The sequence below is a fragment of the Strigops habroptila genome, chromosome 2, assembly GCF_004027225.2.
Source record: "Strigops habroptila isolate Jane chromosome 2, bStrHab1.2.pri, whole genome shotgun sequence".
Taxonomy (NCBI): domain Eukaryota; kingdom Metazoa; phylum Chordata; class Aves; order Psittaciformes; family Psittacidae; genus Strigops; species Strigops habroptila.
In genome coordinates this window covers 69777690-69789782 of record NC_044278.2, presented here as the reverse complement: position 1 = coordinate 69789782, position 12093 = coordinate 69777690, and the positions used below count along the sequence as shown (strand labels likewise).

Below are 12093 nucleotides of genomic sequence, written 5' to 3'. Positions count from 1 at the left end.
GGGCGGTGCCGAGGCGGTGATGATGGCGGCGGCGTGGGTCGGCGCGCGGGCTGTGCTGCGCCGGGGGAGGTGCAGACTGTGAGTGACGCGGGGCGCGCGCGGCGGGCGGGACCGGCCGGCCCCGCCGACCCCCGGCGGCACCCCCGGCTGTGCGCCCGGCCTGGCCCGGCGGGAGCGGGGTGGCGGGTCCGCGGCGCAGCCGGGTCCGCGGCGCAGCCGGGTCCGCCTGCGGGAGAGGTTGCTGCGGCCGCGGGACCCCGGCACTGCCGCGAGCGTGGCTGCGCAGCAGCGCGGGAGCCTCTGGTGGGCGAGCCCCGGCCTGTGCTCCCCAGCCTCGGGCAGCCGCCTGCCGCCGCTCGGTGCGTCCCCGTGGGGCAGCGGTAAGGCAGCTCCCCCGGGCGCAAGGAGTGTGAAAATAGAACTAGGTTTCTTCCAGTTTGCACGGAGTTGGGCTGGCTTGGGTGCCGGCGTTGGTGCAGCGCGTTCACGGGAGATACCTGGGTCTTTCCTGTTCCTGTGACGCAGCTACGGGGAAACTAGGGCCCAGGAGGGGCTGGATCGGTACCGTGGGGCTCCCTCCTTTCAGGAGAACACCGTGTTGTCTTCGCCATTGAAAAGCCAGCCTCGATGGAGCTGAGCATAGGTTGTGATGCGGGCAGAGCGGGGTGTTGGCAGCCCCGTCAGCACCCCTCGTCCCGGGCGGGGGGAGGCCCTTGTTGGTGCAGAGGGGCGGCGTGTCCCTGTCTCCTGCCACAGCGGCGGCTGGATGCGGGAGGGTTACACAGGCAGTGCATGTCCACTTGTAACGGGGCCAAGGTCACCAGGCGCCTTCCCACAGGCGGTCAGGTAGCAGCCAGGGCATGGACGTTGGGCAGGGTGCTAGGAAAAGCTCTGCTGTAAATACCTGATCCCCATGCAGGTTTGCAGAATGGGGCTCTTGAGCGGCATATGCTGTGCAAGATGAGAACGCCACCGCACCTTCCTCCTGGAGATCTATGTGGTTTTAATGTCCAGCTTTCTGCCTGCAAGTGTGTGCTTGAGTATTGCCTGTGGGCAGAGAGTGACTTCTGCCCGAGTAACTGATTGTTGGGTCTGTGCTGATTTAAAGGAGGTTTCCAACAGCACTTCTAGAGGGAGAACAGATTTTTTATAGTACTGATATTAGGCAGGAAATCAAATGTTAATTTGTTTTAATATTTAAAGCTTTAAATTCTTGTAGTTTCTGCTGAGACCATGATACTGTAAATATTTTATAGTTGAGTGACAAAGGAATACACAGTCTGTAGTAACTGTAACATAGATGTTAACCGTGAACATGCAATATTAATGCTGGTGTTCTTGGGGAACCTCGGGGACAGCTGGACTGCTTTGTGCTGTGCTAGAGGCAGTGTGAACAGCCCATAAAATCCATGTTAGCCTTTCTTGCCCACAGGAACGCTGTCCTGCATAGCACCCAGGCTCATTTTTGTAGCCTTTTACAGCCTGTTTCTGGAGAAGATGCATGTGTGTAGAAGCCTTTTTCTTTCTTTCTTTCTTTCTTTCTTTCCTTCTCTCTCTGCCCCCTTATTCGTGCAGATTCATAAATACTGTGCCTTGCTCTTTCGGGTCATGAGGAGTTTTGAATATTTATACGGTGGGGAGGAGCTTGCACAGTGTGAGGGCAATCAGATGATCACATTGTATGTGCACAGCACCCGTTCAGGGCTGGGAGAGGAGGCTGACCACATGCCCATGGTGAGGCTGCTCTCCTCCAGCCATGGTCACAAAGGGCTTCCTTGGCTGCTGCTGCTGCCGTGGGATGGGCCGTAGGTAGCGAGTACCAGCGCACTCTCACTTGAGTCCCAGGACATGTGGCGGCCCCCCTGCAGTGGGAACTGCCTACCCCTTGTCATCAGTGCTGCTGCGGAGCCCGAGAGGCCACTGCGCAGGTGGACACCAGAGAATCTGGGGCACCTAAGCGGTCAGAGACCTGAGCGAGATGAGGCAGGAGAAGTCCTTGCCCACCTTTGAGCTGGGCAGCTGTGTGCAGCGGGGAGAGAAAATACAGGGATGACTTCAAATGTCGGCAGTCGATGCACATGGTTGGATTTAATTAGCAGCTCCATGGTCTTCAGCAGGAGTCTGCTGGGTCCGGACCATAGTGTCTGGGTCCCACAGTGTTCATTGACACACTGTTGGGCTGGGACCCGAATTACAGCATGTACCACTGGTGCAGTGTGGCTGCCTTACCAGCTGCCACCACTCTCTTCACGTGGATGTTGCTGCCTCCACAAAGCCACTGGGCAGTGCTGCTGTGAGAATGTGGATGGAGGATTTGTGTCATTAGCATGCAGGTGAAACCTACTGTACCCAGCACTGGTTTTGCTGACTTGTGATGTTCCACAGCCATTTGGGCTCTCCCTGTCTGTGTAAGATTTTTGTCTTGCTGGAAGAAGTTGTTTTTAGAAAAACCCAACTCCTTCCAGCTGTTTTTTAATAACAAATGCAGCTGTTCTTTCTGTTGTTAAGAGCTTCAAATGTGCTTTTAAAGACAATGTTGCAGTAAAGCATCGACTATGAAAACTTTCTTGCTGATCTTTTGTGAAGGGTTCTCTCTTTGCTTGATGATTATGCTGTAAGAGAAGAGCATTGCATACCTAAGCACAATCACCTGTTTGCCCTCAGCTAGCTACGTGTGCATCTGCTTCACCCGTATACGAGGGGTTTTTATGTGTATTTATTTGCATGGCATATTCCAGGCAGATCTATACCCACATACCCATCCTAAGTCAATCGAAAGTTGCACCGTTAAGCTCACACCTTTGCGGAGCACTGCTGAGTATGGAATACACCGTTTGGGCATGTAGAGCGTGGTGTGTGCCGAAGGGGCAGACACCAGAACGGCTGCTGGGAAAAAAGGAGTCTGAGAAGAGCAATGATCCTGTGTCAGAGCTTGTTCGGGGACTGCATCTGTGTCATCTAAAACTTCTGTCATCGTGAGTTCCTTCTCTCCAGTTGCCATCTTCCCTCCCAGGAATCCATCACTTCTCAGTCTTGTGTTTCACACTCCCAAGTTTGTGTCTGCTTGGTAAATTAGTGACGATGTTGTTTTTCATGGATTGGACACTGGAGGGTGCTAATGCAATGGGAGCTGAAACTTGTAGCAAATTGAAGGTTTCCCCTTTGTTAGTTGGGAAATAGTTTTATTCTTTGTTGCAATGTTTAAATGGAAAGACATGAATCATGGCCTTTACCAGCAGCTGATCCTGCTCGGCATGCATAGAGCTGTAACCAAGAATATCAATAAAGTGTTAAGTCTGTGAGGGATTTCTTTCCTGAATCTCTATCCAAAAAATCACTCATTTTATGTTCTACACATTTTTAAGTGTGTCTTTTGAGATTATGGCCTCGGGGTGAAATTTATTTGAAAGTGTGACTTTCTAGTGATAAAAACACTTTATCTGACAGAACTGTTAAGCCATATCTGCAGAATCTGCTTTTCTGCAAGGTCACTTTGGTTCACCTAAATTAATGTGTTGCTGGCAAGCTGAGAACCTGATAGTGGCTCACTTCAGGGAGGGAGGTGACATCTTGAACACCCCTAATTCAGTCACTGGTGTTGCAATCCTTTTTCTGGGGATGGACCTGATGGAGCCTCAGTTTACCTTGTATCCACCATCACCAGGCCAGGCAGAGGGAACGTGCAGGATGGGGCCTTTCATCAGCCGTCGCTGCTAGGTCGGGCGAAGCACGCTGCAAAGCTGAGCCTTAGCTCTGGTGTTTCAAATTCACTCAAGCATTTTTGGCAGGTTGGATTTACACTGGGAGGCCTTATGCCAAAGGAGATGTTACCTGTCCACGCTGCTCCAGCTTTCTGCTGAACTGGGTCTCTGCTCTCCTCTGCCCTTGGCAGAAAGACACGGGGCCCAACATAAGCTCCCTGCTGCACGCTCTGGCAGCCCCATACTCAGCATTAAGCACTGTGAAACTACTGCCTGAGCCAGTTCTGATCCTGGCAGCAGCAGAGGTATGATGCTGGCTAATTAATGCTAATGAGGAGCAGGGTGCAAAGCTAAGTGTGTCCAGCTAATCACCACTGGCACCCCAACTAGTCTGCTTAAAGCTAATGCAGTTCTGTGACCAGCAGGTCGAGGCAGGTGATTCTCCCCCTTTACGCCTGCTTTCGTGAGACCCCACCTGCAGTGCTGCATTCAGCTCTGGGGCCCCAACACAAGAGGGACATGGACCTGTTGGAGTGAGTACAGAGGAAGGCCACTAAGATGCTCTGAGGGCTGGAGCACCTCTCCTATGAAGACAGGTTGAGAGAGCTGGGCTTGTTCAACCTTAAGACAAGAAAGCTCAGGGGAGACCTTCTAGCAGCCTTCCAGTACCTAAAGGGGGCCTACAAGAAATCTGGAGAGGGACTTTTGTTGTAAGAGCAAGTAGTAACAGGACAAGGAGTAATGGCTTTAAGCTTAAAGAGGGAAGATTTAGGTTAGATATGAGGAAGAAGTAGTTCTCCGTGAGGGTGGTAAGACTCTGGAACAAGTTGCCCAGAGAAGCTGTGGCTGCCCCATCCCTGGCATCCAACTGCATGCCCAAGTTGTTCCTTCTACCCTTGCACCCAAAGGCTGCTGTTAGCACAATGTACCAACAGGCACTATGTAAGCACTGAGAGCATGGCTCGGTATTTCCAGTGTCGAGCTGGAGCCCGCTGACAGACATTTCCCACCTCTTGAATGTGGGTGCATGTCCTGGGTTCAGCTATAGCAGTCATTTTTCTCCTGCTTAGTAGCTGGTGCAGTGCTGTGTTTTTTTTTAACTTTCAGCCTGGGAACAACGCTGATAACACTGATGTTTTTAGTTGTTGCTAAGTAATGTTTATTCCAACCAAGGACTTTCTCAGTCTCATGCTTTGCCAGGGAGGAGGGGAAGCCGGGCGGAAGCAGAGACAGGACACCTGACCCAAACTAGCCAAAGGGGTATTCCATACCACAGCACGTCATGCCCAGTATATAAACCGGGGGGAGTTACCCGGAAGGCCCAGATCACTGCTCGGGTCGGGCTGGGTATCGGTCGGCGGGTGGTGAGCAATTGTATCCTCTCCCCTTGTTATTTCACTAATCGTTATTATCATTGGTGGTAGCAGTAGTGGTTTTGTGTTATACCTTAGTTGCGGGACTGCTCTTATCTCAACCCGTGGGAGTTACATTCTTCCCATTCTCCTCCCCATCCCTCCGGGAGCGGGGGGAGGAAGAAGGGGGGGGGGGGGGGAGTGAGTGAGCGGCTGTGTGGTTCTGAGTTACCGGCTGGGCTCAAACCACGACAGGTTCTGTGGACAGTTCTGCCCAGTCCTGTACCTGCCTTTGCAAACCTGTTAGCCAAATGAAAGCCAGTATTCATAAAATGTGTAAGTAAAACAGAATTGGGTGCAAATACACTTTCCTTAGAAGTCTTTCTTATTCAGTACATTCAGTACATGTGGTTATTGAGTTACTCCTCTGTCTCATTCCGCCTTATAAATGAATTGGCAGTCCCCTTCTGGAAAATGTTGTTACCTTACTGTATTGTTCTTTCCCAGGTGTTGCAGTTTAATAACATGGCTGGTTTAATTTTTCTTTCTATTAAAAATGCCCATTGTTTTTCTCCAAATTCCTCCTTGAACTGAAGATGTGTATGACCATGGAGAAAGAGCCCATGGATAAAGAAACCAGAATCCCCTGCTGTCCTGTTCTGGTACTAGTTGAGACCTGCTGTTCGTCTTTCAAACAGATGCACAGCCAGTTTCACAGCAAAGTTACTTGGCTGTTTATCAGAAGCAGCAGAAAGGTATCCAGCTGAAAGTTTACACTTCTTTTGCTAGAAGAGTTCTAGTAGCTTACAAGAATAGGATTATAAGGGGATGTGAGCAGAAAAGGTTTTTAAAATCATTGTAATGAGTGGCAGTACTGAAGACAGTCTGCTTAAGAGGAGATAATGTAGTCTAAGCGCAGCAAATAAGAAGTGGTTGACAGTGTATTTGTCTTGTTTAGCAGCTTTTCAGAAAAGATTGCTTCTTCCATTGCACCTCCATGCTTACGAGCAGGGAGCCAGGATACACCCCCTGGCATCGAACTTAGAACCAACATGCTGTGGTGCCTAAAGGATTTGCAGTTGTGCATTTTATGTATGTGGTGTCCTAACTTATCCCAGGAGACCTTTCTCTGGGGGAAAGGGGTTTAATGGACCTTCCACCAAACCTTCTTGATAGCATTCAGTTTAAATGATACCAACTGCAGGATGCCTCTGTCTGGAGACCCAAAGCTACCCCTGCTCTGTAGCCCTGCATGGGGAAGGAGGGTGCTGCTTCTCATGGGAATGCTCTGTCTTCCAATGTTGAGCCTTCACATGCTTGCGCAGCACTTCTTGGCTACTCGTAAAGGCTAGGCGAGTGGGGTCTCTGGGGTTTTCATGACTTTTGGGGAGAACAAGCTGCTGTACTTGAAGTATCTTAAGAGCCTTTCTGGCAAGTAAAAGCCCTTTGATGTTAAGAGCTTTGTAGAGTTTCTGCTGATGAACCCTGGTGTAGTATTTGCTCATGTCCTCTGCGCATCAGGTGGGCTCCTGGTGGTGGTGTCTCCTGGACCCCTTTCTCACACCTCCCTGAGTTCTGAGCCCCCTTGTTTGGAAAGGGGAAACACTCAGTTTGCCCTTATTGTGTCAGCCAGGCTGTGCAGGGAGGTGTTTCTCCAGCTGCTGCCCTTTTCACGCTTCCCTCTCCCATCCCATGAGGCCGTGGAGCACAGCAGGTCTGCAGAACTTCGACTCTGAGCGGGTCTGGAGGTCAGCCGCGTGGTTAGTGAGCCCCTGGGTGTTCAACAAGTCCCCTTCATAATTTTTCCCTTATTTTCTCATTGGTGCTGTGTTCACCTCTCATGTCTCCCTGTGCTCTTTAAAACTCCTGGCATCATTGGTGTAAATAGGATTTGACTGTCCTTGTGAAACAGGCATCGCTGTGGCTGCCTGCCTTGTCTTCCCCAGCCCTTTGTGGGCCAGGGTTGACCAGTTGTCACGGCCTGAGTGGCCAAACCCACCTTCATCTCTGCCATTTTAATTAAAAATGGTTGGCATCAGGGGCTCTGCAGTGATGAAAGGGAAATGATGAAACTTTGAAGAATTTGGGGCATAAAGTCGATCTCTAAATTTTAATGTACTCATTGCACTTAAACAGTTGATACATTTTATTATTGAGCTTTCAGGTGACCTAATTTCCCTTAGTACTGTACATTTAGCTTTATACATCTGCACCTAATTTGTAAAAAAGGACTTAATGAGAAACTTCAAACAGTTTAAATGTCAATTACAAAGAAAGCGAGGTTTTAAAGTTCCAGTAATCTGTCCATATTGGTCATCGAAACATGATCCCAGGTGGATGTTAATTCAAGACAGATGGCATTCCAAAGGCACAATTACAAAGAGCTTATATATTTTCAACACTAACAAGCTGTCACGCTATGTTGTAGCTACACTTCCAATACTGTATGAGCACAATTGCCGCTTTATCTGCTGCGGACTTGGTCATAAAGGGGTTTGATTCCCCACTCTTGATATTGTCTGTGGGATTCTGGGGGGGAAACTGGAGAGTGGGGTTAGTTAGTTATTGTGAATCTCTTTCATCCGCTCAATCTGATGGTGGGGGGAAGAGGGAGGCTGTGTTGGTTTTATGTTTGTTTGGGGTTTTGTAAGTTGGTGAAATGCTCTTCAAAGAAAGGAGGGGAAATATTGAATATGGGCATAACAAGACTAGCTCATTGCAGATTCATTTCTATTTCCTGGCAGCATTAATTAACTTCAGTTTTATCAGCTGCTGGGCAATAGCTGTGATGATTTGTTAAAATCCCCAACATCCTGGATGTTTTCAGTTAAAAAGTCATCTGAAAGCTTTTGGGGTAATGCACGTGTTGCTTGGAAGACTCAAGTCCAAGGGACTGATAGTGACTTGACTTGCGGTGGCGCAAATGGGCAGTAGCGTGGCTGCAGCCAGGCAGCAGCTGTTCACAGGCAGTTTGAATTATTTTTAGGTTTCTGAAAGTATTCTTAGGCCCAGAGGTGGAGGGCCTGGACAAAGCAGGGTCAAGGCAGGACTTCCATCAACATGTGATGTAGTTGATCTAGTTGAAGACGTCCCTGCTTATTGCAGGGGGATTAGACTAGATGATCTTTAAAGGTCCCTTCCAACCCAAACCATTCTGTGATTGTATGTGTTAGATGGCAAGGTTGATGTTTGGTATCTGTTTAGTAGTTGAGGTGGGCAGTGATCTGTGTAACTGAATGATGAAAGATAATTAATTTCCACTGATTATTTGTTTGTTTCTTAAAACCAGGTCACAAAAATGCAAGAGTCACTTGGCTGTGACTAGGCAGTTATACATAGGCTTTAAAAATTCTGTGGTGTTAGGAGCAAGATTAATGATGCTCTCCAGAAAGGTTTTTAAGCTCCTGTGGGCATTTATATCCTCTAAAGAGGTACTGAGAATGAAGAGCTTGTATTTCTGCTGATTTATCTGCCTTTCACCGGAAACTGAAGAAGAAAGCAGAAAGGCTAAGATGCTTCATCCTTGGAGGGTGGGAATTAAACAGTGAGGTTATGCTCTTTAGTTTTTGGTTTTCATTAATGATGTTTTAAATGTGGTTTTTGAAAGCATCTTACCCAGCTTCCTTTTTGGAGGAGATGCGAGTGCTATTTGAAATATGCAGCTTGCCAATGAGCGAATTAGACTCCTGAGCCACGCTTGAAACAAAATGCCAATTTTACCTACGGTTTTACTAGGTTTCCTGGTTTACGCAGTGGCATTTGAATGGCCTCTAGTAATTGTTTTTAGCAGGGAAAAAAAAGATTTCAAACAAAAATGAGAAACACAACCCAAAGCTCATTAGCACTGTATTTGGCATGCCATGAATCGTTAAAACTGTATATAAATGCAGAAGTAATTTGTAACAAACAAATCCTTTCTTTTTTTAAATACTTTCTTTTGAATCTCTGTTTGGATTGCTGAGGTACAGTGTGGTTTTCAAACAGTGGTTGTTATTACCAGAATAGGGGAGGAACCAATTCATGGTTTAAATAAATATTCTGTGTAATCCTTGAGTGTCAAATATACTTAGTGGTGACAAGTGAATAAAATTAGGTGAAAACCAGAAGACAATAAATAAATGCTTAGACAGGGTTTTTTAAGCTGGGGTTTTTTTTTTCCTGGGTTTTTTAAGCTGGGGTTTTTTTTTCCAACCTAAATTCGATGCTAGTCTGTGTTGTTCTCAAGTGGTTTCCCCTTGGATTTTCCCAGTGCTTATCAGGGTAAAATACTGCAGTCTTTTTATTTAGATCAGGCGTCACTTTGAGAGCTAACTAATTGTTCAAGTCCAAGTGGGAAACTTTCTTGCACCTGGAAAATTAGGGGAGCAAAAGATGTTCGCATCCTTTCCCTGGTGGTTCTTCACCTGCAAATTTGAACTGCAGCGGTAATAAAAGTTTTGTGTACCTCATTTTATGTGAGATCATTAAGCGACAGAAGAATTCAGGACTAGCTGCCCTTCATAATTCAGGACACTGAAAGGTGCCATTTATAAGCTCAAAGTGCCTGCAGGAAGGCAAAACGGGCTTGTAAAACCCGTACTCCAAACCCTGAAAGGGAACCGGTTTGTACTGCTGGTTGCAGCCCTGGAGTGGCAAAATTGGAAAGGTGGTGGGGATTGGCTTAAAAAATGAAAAAAAACCTGCCTCTAGCAGTTAATGTAGTAGCCTGGGTTTCACACTTCTTGTGTTGGTATCTCTTTTGTCCAAAAAACCCCTAAAACATCCCAGTAAAAACCTTATCAGTCGTACTGCCCAGCTGTTGGGCTTATTGTCTTTCCTACTATAGCCCACTGTTTTGCCGAGCTGCTAATTTGACTATAAAAAAAGTTTCTCCTTAATTTTTAATAATATTTTGCAACCGATGACCTTTGCCCATTATGTGGGCCAGGCATTTTGCAGAGAGAGCTCTTGCCTCCTTATTGCTTGAGGAGCAGCAGCATGTGCAACACTTGAAGTGAAGAGAGGTCTTCGACAGAGTGGGTGGTATGCCAGCATTCCCAGTCTGCATAAAACTGATTGTTACAGCTCTAAACAGGCAATGCGATCTGCTAAATTCATGATATGCTGCAGCTTTATGGACCTAGAAAGCACTGGAGTGGCAGCCCAAGGAAATGTTGAGTCCAGTGTTCATTCTCAGAACAGGTGCTGCCATCCTTGTGTGCTCCAGCGCTACTCCTCAAATGACAGTTGGAGCAATCATTTTTAAGTTTGTGACCAAAATGTAGCCATTGCCACCTGGAAATGAGGCATCTGTATCTGTAATCTTAAATGGCTGGACCCGATCTCTTCTAGTCTAGCCAACGTAAGCCATTGCCTCATTAACATCCCATGACTGAAGTTACTTGGGTGCCAATTTGCCCCATCAGAGCCTAAATTCCAGTGAAGACAAGAGCCAACTGCATGCCAAGTCTTCCTGCAGCATCTTTGCTTTATTAATCTGTGTTAGTTCAATACCTGTGTCTTTATACACACTGATTTCGGCAGCAATTGGCTATATGGCATGGTATTCAAACTGTTGTCCCTCTGTATGTCAATCACGTAGGAGCCAGAGAAGTGGCTGTGCTTCTGAAGTGTATTGGCATTATTCCATTTTCTGACACTGCTTTTGTTGCCTAGATTGATGTGCACTGCCCTGAGTTTAGTATGACTCCAGGGCCTTTGCAGAGTGGACTGCAGGACTCAAAACCTTTATATCCACTATTAAAAGCCAGTTATGTGACTGTTTGTGTTAGAACCAGGTGCTTTTTTGCCTGTGGACATGCTGTTACTTGATAATTCTTTTTTTTCTTTATGGTTAAATGTGATCAACATACTCACCTGAGTACCTTACTCTTTGCAAATGGTCTGGCTGCCTTCAGCAACCACTTAGATTTCTGTGGGAGGATGGAAGTTGGGACTTTTTAACTCTCTGTAGGGGTATGTCCATGGCAGCATTCCTGTTACTTCAGGGACGTATAATTTCTAGATGGCACATTGTCAATATATTTTTAATTACTTTTTTTGTAGTTTTTTCATTGAAGTTTCTAATTTCTAGTGCATTTCTAGTTCTGGAGGGTTCATTTATTTAGGTTTTATGTATGAATGCATGTTTTGCAGGTTTATTGCATTACTCATTTGCTTATTTTTTGTTAAATCTGTAGCAATACTAAAGCACTGATGGTGCTTTGGGTTGGGTCAGTACCAAATAGTGACTTCAGCATACTGGAAGTATAAAATCTGTTTTCTTACTGACTGTTTCTTTGAGAAGTTGATAGATGTGAAAACCATGTAACAGTTAGGTGTTTTTTTTTCCTTTCCTGTTAAACTAAGCTACTGAGGAAATCTTCCTACTGCTACATGCTGCAATATGTCAGAAACACCATTATGTTATAGTTGCATCATTATCTAAAGGAAAAATTGAGTGTGGGTTTGAAGTCGACAAGTGATGAAAGTAGCCCTGAGGTTGTCAATTAGAAAGCCAAGGCCTGGAATTGATAAGTTAATGGCTAGTTCCCTTCGCACCCCCTCGCTTTGCTGCCTGCTCCCACCTCACCCCGCAGCAGCTTTACTGTTCCAAACATAAAGAAAAGGCTCCCGTTGGTTTGTGTCCCATAATTTATCTCACTGATATGATTCACTAAAATTCTTGGCTGGTTGCAATGTTCTTAGTATGGATAGATAGTTAAGGAGAAATGAGATGCAGAAGATAGAAAACATGATCTTAAATGATGCCCCCCTTTTGTTTATTTTTAATTTGTTTATTTTTTATTTAAATGTTGAACCATTAACACTGTTTTCAGCCCATCCTCATGCAGCACACACAGCAAATTTAGCAGCAGTGCATAATTTAACTTCTACCGTTTGTTTGTTTGCAGGTTTTAAAACCTGAAATTTAATGGCAGCCAGTTGGAACCCATGTGTTCCTGTTAGAGGCGGAGGCCAACATGTGCAGTTTTTGCTGAAGGGAGATACTGGTTACCAAAGTTTATGATATAACGTAATATCATACATAGTGCTCCAAT

At 46.4% G+C, this 12093-nt stretch overlaps 1 protein-coding gene across 2 annotated transcripts in view; it reads left to right on the top strand.

The window, feature by feature from the left end:
* Positions 1-12093, top strand: part of CLYBL (citramalyl-CoA lyase) — a 174730-nt gene continuing 162637 nt past the window's right edge. For both annotated transcript variants that reach the window (XM_030476758.2, XM_030476757.2), the window contains exon 1: positions 1-78. In XM_030476758.2, coding sequence (XP_030332618.1) covers positions 20-78 — 59 coding nt within the window. In that variant the 5' untranslated portion in view covers positions 1-19. The remainder of the gene's footprint in view (positions 79-12093) is intronic.